Source organism: Salarias fasciatus, chromosome 4 (assembly GCF_902148845.1).
Source record: "Salarias fasciatus chromosome 4, fSalaFa1.1, whole genome shotgun sequence".
In the NCBI taxonomy this organism is placed as follows: domain Eukaryota; kingdom Metazoa; phylum Chordata; class Actinopteri; order Blenniiformes; family Blenniidae; genus Salarias; species Salarias fasciatus.
In genome coordinates this window covers 10,677,570-10,686,914 of record NC_043748.1, presented here as the reverse complement: position 1 = coordinate 10,686,914, position 9,345 = coordinate 10,677,570, and the positions used below count along the sequence as shown (strand labels likewise).

At 46.9% G+C, this 9,345-nt stretch overlaps 2 protein-coding genes across 2 annotated transcripts; both read left to right on the top strand.

Moving 5' to 3' along the window:
• The first annotated feature begins 354 nt into the window (after positions 1 to 354).
• cbx8a (chromobox homolog 8a (Pc class homolog, Drosophila)) lies at positions 355 to 3,017 on the top strand. Its single transcript, XM_030089480.1, has 5 exons — positions 355 to 590; positions 733 to 776; positions 1,161 to 1,226; positions 1,589 to 1,655; positions 2,038 to 3,017. The coding sequence occupies exons 1-5, from the start codon at positions 522 to 524 to the stop codon at positions 2,836 to 2,838; spliced, it is 1,047 nt and encodes a 348-aa protein (XP_029945340.1). The 5' UTR covers positions 355 to 521; the 3' UTR covers positions 2,839 to 3,017.
• A 2,417-nt stretch (positions 3,018 to 5,434) lies between these two features.
• Positions 5,435 to 9,296, top strand: LOC115387386 (meteorin-like protein). The gene is made up of 4 exons (XM_030090085.1): positions 5,435 to 5,590; positions 6,133 to 6,530; positions 8,030 to 8,089; positions 8,230 to 9,296. The coding sequence occupies exons 1-4, from the start codon at positions 5,514 to 5,516 to the stop codon at positions 8,550 to 8,552; spliced, it is 858 nt and encodes a 285-aa protein (XP_029945945.1). The 5' UTR covers positions 5,435 to 5,513; the 3' UTR covers positions 8,553 to 9,296.
• The last annotated feature ends 49 nt before the right edge of the window (positions 9,297 to 9,345 follow it).

Genomic DNA, 9,345 nt, shown 5'->3' with positions numbered 1-9,345 from the left:
ATGCCCATTGGATCGATAACAAATGTTCATTGTTTATTGTTACTTACATGAACAGATTGAATTGGGCTTTTTGCATATTGGTGAAGTTTTTTTTTTTTAGTTTCAAACAAATTCCTTCCTTATTTAAACGCATTTATTTTGCGTGTTTCGGTGACGAAAGGTGCGCGTTTCTCATCGCGTGTGGGCCGCGCGGACCCCCTGGGGGGACCTCGGGGGTCAGCGGACCCGCTCCGGGAGCCTCTGACTCGATCCGCTGTGCCAGACATTCCTGTACAGCAGCCAGAGCAGCGGGACTCCTCCCCCTCACTCACAGACCCGGAGCACGTAGCAACAACCGAGCCAATGCGCTCCGCCGCGATCCGTCCTGCAGACCGCGGTGCCTGGCAACAGAAAGAGACGTGATGACGTCCACCCCAGATTGCGTATTATGGGATGTGCGGAATTAAACAACCCGAAGGAAGACAAGGGGAAGCCAAAAATATTAAAAAAGAGACAGAAATAAAGGCGGTGCATGGTGAGCCATGGAGCTGTCGGCTGTCGGTGAAAGCGTCTTTGCAGCCGAGTCCATCATTAAACGGAGGATCAGACGGGTATTCGCTGCTTTTCCTCCCGCAGACTGTTTCTCTATACACCCATTACGCAAACATGTGATTTTTTTTTTCCTCTCGGGGGGGCCGACAGACGCTTCTCCGGTAACCTCAATCTGTCGTGGTTGTGTGTTTTTTTCTGCAGGGTCGCTGGGAATATCTCGTAAAATGGAAGGGCTGGTCTCAGAAGTGAGTATATTAACCGAGGCTGAGGACAGCGCTCCATCCTGGCCGCCCGAACAACTGCAGCACTCCGGGCTGTCGCCACTCCGCTCGCGGACGCTTCTTCTTTCTAAATTTCCCCAGCCGCGTGCCGCTGTGGCGCAGTCCGCAGTGAATCTAGTGCTTTCTGTGCGCGGATCGCGCGCTTCGGTCCGCCTCGGCGTGTATTTACTCGGCGCGAGCCGTGGCTTTCAGTCATGCGTCACTGTCCGCTACGTAGCCTGCAATCGAGGCGCACGCGGCGAGATCGCGGCGATAAAAGTATTAAAATCCACGTGTGCGCGCGCGGTGACAGCCGATGTGCTCGATGTATGGCGCCCAAAGCCCTCTGCTGTGGTTGTTGTGACACAGGTACAGCACCTGGGAGCCGGAGGAAAACATTCTGGACGCACGCCTCTTCGCTGCCTTCGAGGAGAGGTGAGGGTTTGACAGCGCGGCACAGGCCGCTGAGCACACGAGAGATGGCACAAAGTCTGCAAAGCAGCGGCTTCTAACTGAAAAACAAGTTAGTCTCCAACATCTAATCACAGTTTCCTGGAAAGAAGTGAAGCACAGATGCACTTTAACCACTTAATATCAAGGTGACATTTAGTTTGATCACTTCGCTTTTCTTTTTCACCCCAATGCCCGATTTTCTTTTTGAAAATCGACAAAAAAAAAAAATACTTATATTTCGTCCCCTTGTGAATAAATGTTTTCGAAAAAACTTTCAAGTGGAAAAGTGCGATAGTTAAAATAATTCGTTTCTGCATTGTGGTGATTTTTTTTTTCTTTATCAGGGAACGTGAACGAGAGATGTTCGGCCCCAAAAAGAGGGGACCCAAACCTGAGACATTTCTCTTGAAGGTGGGTCAGACTCTCTATTCTCCAATTTCCATTATATCTTCTTATCTTTATAATTTTCTCCAATGAATTGTAGGGATGATGCATCTTTTCAGTTTTTTTTTGCATAATTGTTTAGTTAACATAAAAGACTAGTGAGGAGGTAGATGTGATCCCAAACAAATGTTCTTCAAGACATGGTGCTTATGTGTATGCATAGATTGAAAACAAAAAATAGAAATTGTTATGTTTCATTATATCTTCTTTTAAAGCCATCTTAAAAAAAAGAAAGTTCTAGCATAAGGCCTTAAATACAGACTTTAAGAGAATAGATGTCCACTTTATCTTTTAAATCTTGACTTATAAAACAAACGAACAGTGAAGCTTGTATTTTATCCGTCCCCAGGCCAAAGCCAAAGCCAAAGAGAAGACGTATGACTTTAGAAGAGAGGCGGCCAGAGGCATGCAGGTTTCCTATCCCATCCCGGAGCCCGTGGTGACCCCGAGGGCCCGGGAGGGTTTACGCACCGTGGTTCCCACAATCTTCCCTCCGAGCGCGGTGAACCGAGGAGAGAGTATCCCCGTCCGACCGCCGGAGCCGGAGAGGAGGCCCCGGCTGCCTCCACCGGCTGACCTGATGGTCCACGACACCGTGCATTACCCCAAAAAGAGAGGACGCAAGCCCAAGATGCAGCTGCACTATGACCACGACAAGGGGGGCGGCTCGGCCGAGCCGGAGGCCAAACGGAGCAGGCTGCTGGAGGGTCAGGGGTCACACGGCCTGTCCAAACCGTCCCGCCCAGTGCACTACCACGGAGAGCCGTCGGATCGCAGCCTCCTGCAGCTGACCAGGAGGTTTCAGGAGGAGACCACAATAACGCCCAAGTCCAGGCACATGGGGGGCTACGCCTGCGCTTACAGGCCAGACGTGCACAAAGGCGTGCAGGGAGGACACAGGACTTACAGTGTGAGCAGGATGTCTATTCCCCACAGCAGCCATCAGGCGAAAATGTACTGTCCTCCTCGGGATCAACCATCGGCGTCCTTGCAGTCCGTCCACGAAGCATCCACGCAGAGGGTCTCGTCCTGGAGGCCGAGCTTCGCCAACATGGACACGGTGACGGTGACGGACGTCACCTCGAACTTTCTGACAGTCACCATCAGAGAGAGCAGCACAGACAAAGGCTTCTTCAGAGAGAAGAGATGAGGACTCCATGGACTTCAGAGGAGGATATTATAATAGACACAAGCGCAGATAATTGTTTAACACTCTACTAACAAGTCTACTATAATGCTATATTTTTTGTATGTAACTTTCAAATGTACACATTCAGATATTTAATATGCTGAAAAGAAAATTAAAAAATGAACGTGTTTATGTCAGTTCCATAAAGTGTTGTTGCTCTTATTTCGTTTCGTGTCATTGCTCTGACTGAACTCCAGGTTTCCACAGTTTAAGTTTTCTCTAATTCTTTACAGATAATTTTTCACTTATACCCAAACTAATGCAACCATATCTTTATGAAAGCATAAACAGATTAAAAACCTGATTAAAAGTGGATCCACTACAGAAAATGTATATGAACAGACTTTAAATAACAGAATAGAGCTTTAGTGTTAAGTATATTTGCTTTAAACTTACCAGGCTGTTGGAGCCTGAAACATTATGGTAGTTTAGTCAAAACTATTAAGATATTTTAGAAAGCAAGATTAAAAAAGTCTCAGAAGAAAATTCCTGATTTGGTTGTTATATCTGAAGTAACTCTAAATTCATATTTGCATCTTTCTATATAAATTGTGGACTATCTCAACTTCAAACAATTAATCATACCTCTTCAATAATTGCATTTTCTGAGCATTTAATTTCTGCAGAAGTCACGTTAAAATGATCAAGTGTCCTTTCTGGAAGTCTTCTTCTGCATGAACTATTTCGACTTCAATTAACGGCACTTAAAGACAGTAAACTATGTGTTTTGATCACCTTTAGTTACCGGATCACCCGCGTGACAGCAATAAAAAGCTTCCGTGACCTCTAAACGACAAAGGCCTCAACGCGAGTCAAATGAATTATATCCGTGTCATTTCAACTGTGGCTTTATTTGAAAGAATTCTAAGAAGATGACAAAAAAAATTCTGTCAGAATTAAAACCGAATGTTCCTCTTTTATGGAAGCAATCGCATAAATAAATCGGCGCGTCACGTGCGCCTCCCGCCTCTTTGTCACAACTGTAAATCAAAAGGTCGATCAGGCTGAGATACGTGTTCCGGTTTCTCTCTTGCAGCCCCTGAAACGGTTTATCTGTCACAGGATTACCTAATGTCACCTGAAGCTGCACAGGCCTGCAGGTACTGAAACCTTCACCCCGCGTCCTGCGGGAAGAGCGCGCGGCGCTCGGGATAAACGCACCAAACTGTTGGGTTAAAATCACTAAGATCACAAGTTTTTCAAGAGAAAACATTCATATTTTAGGCCCGCGGAGTGTAGAAGTCGAGGTGAGCGGAGGCGTAGTGGAAGCGGCAGTTTCCCTAAAGCACAGGGACGCATCTGAACATCCGCGGAAATAAAAACAGTTTTCAACTCTTGACAGTCATTTCAGGTAAAGCTGAAGTTGCATGCAATCCAATGTGCAACTGATTTGAACCACATGTTTTGGTACAAGACTAAAATCATGAAGAACAATAAAGATGAATATTATTTAGGGTACAGTGGAATTAAATTGCGAGATCACTGTTTTTGAACCTTAAATTGTGCATAATTCCTTAAATTACGCACGCACTGATCTCAATAGCCTAAGATTATTTGCCCATGCCTTTAAAATCTATTGACACAAGCATCCACAGTTGTCTGAGAAAACATCTGGCATTTCTCCTCACTCAGAAACACAAACTCGTCCAAGCCTCAGCCTTCTGATCTGCCCTCGGGCCTGCGCGGAGTAACCTTGACAGAGAAAACACCCAGCGGCCCTGAGAGTGGTTTTGCACTCTTCAGAGTTCCCCTCCACAAGATGTCGCCACCAGGAAAAAAAAAAAAAAAACAAAAAGCTTATAAGGGAGCTCGATGATTCCTGCACAGAGAGTTTTGTGGGTTAAAATGCAGCGAACTCGCTCATCCCGAGCGGATTAATCATTGACGAGAGATTGCAGCGAGTGCGTTCACCTTTGTGTTGGAGTCACGGAGGTCGCTGAGCTGCCGCCTGCTGGCGAAGTCGTGCCATGACAGCCTGCAAAAGCAGACAGGCTCGCCCTCCAGATGTGAGGACACGTGCGCTGCACCAACCCGCCGCTAGAGGGAGCTGACACACCGAAGCACTGATAGATTTATTCCCCTCTTTTCCTTTTGGTTGGCCTAAATCAGAAATGAACCTGGAATAAAAACGTCACCCATCACGGCAGAAGGGGATTTCACACCGAGCCGATGCAATTCAGGTGGATCAAGCTGTGGAGTGAAAAGTGTGGAAAAGCTTAAGGTGAGGCCAGTGAGAGCAAAATAACACACCCTGACAGTCTGCGGGAGTGAATCAATTACTGCGCTCTGATGTTAACAGATGGCTGCAGGCTTTCAGGCGGAGAGGAAAGACAAAGACTGGAGGCCAGCAGCAGCTCCCCACAACTGGATCAGGCCTAATTAGAGCCGGAGACAGAAAGAAAGTGTGTTGAGTGGTGAGTGTGTGTCTTTGTGTGCTGACAGAGAGAGAGAGAGAGAGAGAGAGAGAGAGAGAGAGAGAGAGAGAGAGAGAGAGAGAGAGAGAGAGAGAGAGAGAGAGAGAGAGAGAGAGAGAGAGAGGGAGAGGGCGGTAGCGGGATTTCTGCAGTTATTCCCAAACTCTCCAGCCATGCGCTGCCACCCGCTCCCTTGGGGATATTTATCTTTGTGCGGATGAAATGTTGGCAACTGTGCTGGTTTTCATGTGTTTTGTGGCTCTCCTCTCTGCGGCTGATCTGTGTAACTGGACTGGAAGGTAAGCCTCTCTAAAGTCAGCAGGGATAGAAAGAAAAAATAAACTTTGAAATGATGTAGAATAGAGGAACTTTTATTATCACGACGCACAGCGAAATTGGAGAGCTGCCCCTGTCTCAGTGCAAATAAACAAGATGTAGCAACCAGGAATTGTGCAGTCTAAAAGAATTGTACAATGCAAGAAAAGTGCAACATGACAATAGGTTCACAACTGTTGCAGTGGATAATTTACGTTGTTTGTAATGTGCAGAAAATGTAAATCTGTGAATGTGTGAGTTAAATGTGAACACCTGTCCTCAACTGTCTACAGAGGGGGACTTTAAGAAGACTATAATTATTTGCAGATCACTGAAAATACTTGAATTTTGATTGCAAAAAATATCTACAAGTCTGTTTTAACAAACAGACCGATCGAGACTGTCTTTTTTTATTATTTCTTATGGGAGACGGACATCACTGTCATCCATTAATCACTCCCCACTTTGCTCTTTGGCTCATAAATGTTCCCGAGTCCTCATTTAACCCATCGCTGCGCTGATCCAGCGGTTTTGCAGCTGGCGCGGACTCCAGGCTGGTTCTCCAGGTGCGCCTGCGCTGCACGGAGGGCTCGGTGAGGTGGCTCTACCCGGGTCACGCTCTCAGGGTGGTCCTCGAGCCAAACCTGTCCTCCGCCCGGCGCGCGGCCGTCTGCATCAAGCCGTCCCCGACCCTCGGCGGGGCCAGCGCCTTCATCGAGCGCGCCGGGGAGCTGGAGCTGCTCGTGACGGACGGCGACCAGCACGTGCTCTGCTTCTGGGCGGACGGGCCGCGCAGGCCCGCGATCTACCTCCAGGCCGGCCCGCGGATGGAGGGACCGTGGAGCGCGCGCACGATCGGCTTCAGATACGAGCTGCTGGGAAACAGGAGCACCGCGCCTCACCTGGCGCACGCGGGGCTGCAGGGTGAGCCTTGTGAACTTCTACTCTTGCTTTCAAATTTCCAGCAGAGCATGGAAACAGATATAGATAATGGAAATGCAACATCATATTTTTTATTGTAAAACGCCTTATGTGCTCATAAGTGTGACTGATTTTTGGTTTTGCATGAATTCTTGGATATTTTGCTCAACAAAAATCAAATTATTTCATACTCTTAAAGGTGGGTTTTTCTTTGAAGACAACGTCTGAATCCAAAACTGCATTAAGAGCAATGTTCTAATTCCAGATGTAGAGAAAGAAAAGAAATAATAAGATTCAACCTGCATGTTGCAGTTATTTTGTATGTTTTTCTGCAAATTGCATTCATATGTCAAGAGGGCAAGTTGGATAAGACAAAGTCGTCCACAACAGAGAGAAGCTCCTGATTATTCTGAAGTAGTACAGCAGTTATTGACATGGTGACTCCCGTCAGCTCATTGTGAGGCATTGATTTTGATTTTAATAGCTTATTATAAAAGTCATTGATCCATTTTATAATACTACCTCTTCTTCATTTCCCTTATTATGTATTTTTACTAATTTAGCTGAAATCAGATTCACGAGTTTTGTAATTTAATTATCATTTAATGAACATAATGATGATGAAAATGGAGCCTCATTATAATGTAGAGCTTCAAATTTCCCTGCAGTTTTAAAACCTGGTCTTACATTATTGGCAGACATTTGCAGGCATTTTAAATGTGCTGAGTCATAGATGTGTGAGAGAAGAGGCTCCTTAGGAGAAAGAAAGAGAAAAAACAAGCCTCAGTGGTTATTTAATTACAGGCCGCTGCTTAGCTGGCTGCAGCATGCAGCTGCTGGTCAGCCTTGTGTTTTCTCTGGTTGTCTGGTTTCCATCAGGGGACAAAGCTCAGAGGACGGAGCAGACCACAGGGTGGCTGGAGGGCACTGGGCCAAGGGGCCCGAATTGAGACTGCAAATACTTTGCAAATTCCACAAATGCCTCATCATTGTGCACGTCTGTTTATTAGCATTTATCCATGTGTGCGGGCGGCGCCCGGCACGGTGATGTCATTCCCAGGCCATAATAGACAAGCTGCTGGTTTATCTTTTTTGAATTGCCAGTCTGGCGGGGTGTTTGACTCCTGCGGTCTCCTGCGCTGGCACGGGGTCATTCAATTAGGCCGATACAATGGGAGTCAAACACGAGGTCGAGACGAGCGGGGCTTTCTGATCTGGAGGCCATGCAGTGGGCAGAGCACTTCAAGACGCATTCCACCATCTCACCCATGGTTCCTCCAGCCTGTGCTGTGATGAGGGAGGGGAATGAAGGTGGTGTGTGTGGGGGGGGGGGGGGGGGGGGGGGGGGTGATGGGGAGATCTGCCAGCCATGTGTTAATCACTGATAGACACGGTTCACAAAGACTAGAGGTTAATAATAAAACTGAGTAAAAACAGGACCATTTGACACGTGTTTTTATACGTAACCTTCATCAGAGACGGTTTTTTCTTTCCATCTACAGCCTCATGCCGGCCCTGCAATGACACTGAGCTCCTTATGGCCATCTGCAACAGTGACTTTGGTGGGTACATGATCCTCTCGCTGTTAATGTTGGGAACTAACCAAAGCAGAGTCGTCAGAATCTGAAAAAAACTTGTTAGATTTGAAAACTTTTCAACTGATTTTGGTATTAAAGGTGATCTCTCCTTGTTTTCTTTCCAGTGGTTCGCGGTCACATTCAAAACGTCTCCCACAACTTCCAACATAAAACGTCGTTGGTGGAGATCTCTGGGCGGAGACTTTACCGGCAGCGCAGTCGGGTCTTCAGGCAGCGGCTGGATGGATCAGCGTCGACGTGGCACGGACACATCCACACACTGCTGCAGTGCCGCGTGAAGCCCGGCGACGGAGAGTTTCTCTTCACCGGAGCCCAACACTTCGGGGAAGCCTGGCTCGGGTGTGCCCCGCGCTACAGAGACTTCCTGTCTGTCTACCGCGCCGCCAGGACGGCACGCAGGAACTCATGTGACTTCCCTCTAGATTAAAGACGCGCCCTGATGAAGCAGTCGGCCGGCCTCGTCCCTGTGGGACTCCTCTAACACTGTCATGTGCCAGCGAGGCGGCGTCCAGCGTCACCAGCGGGGGCACGGTTACTGCAATAGTGGTCAAAGACACATTTGGAGGGGCAAACGGCAGGGCCTCCTGCACTGAGGCCCGGGGAGAGCCGGCCTTTGTCTCCCTGCCGTCACTGCCCTCGGTCCGGGGAGAATCAGGAGGGGTGGAGTTGCTGCTCTCTCTTTGTGCTTCTCCTGCATCGACTGTTGTTCACTTCGCCGGCTCTGTGTGACGACTGAGCCGAGGAAGGAGGGAAGACTGACATTTATCACTGCCAGGTCGTCTGCTGATTAAACGTGTGGTTAAGCTTGTAAAAGTTAGTCTGCATTATCGCCTTCAAATTCAAATGACTTGTTTTATTTATATGTTGTCATACTTTACATAAAACAATTTATACCTGTCAGTTGTGTTTATAATGGAAAGAAAAGAGAAACCTCCAATAAATTTAAAATTAAGTTTTTGAGAAAAATGGTGCAATAGATGAATAAAAAAAGTTTTAATGGTTGCCAGAAACTATGAGGAATTAATTAAAACAGATATTTTTATCACTCTTGTGCACTTTCATCAGCTAAGTTCAATATTTTAACCTGTTTACCTCTTTCACCCAAACCAGATAAAGTTCTTTCTTCATCTGTTTCACTGTTTTGTTTGTCTTTATCTATTTCAATAAAATATACAAACAGAATCATGTGACCATATGTGTTATTGATACTTGGAATTACA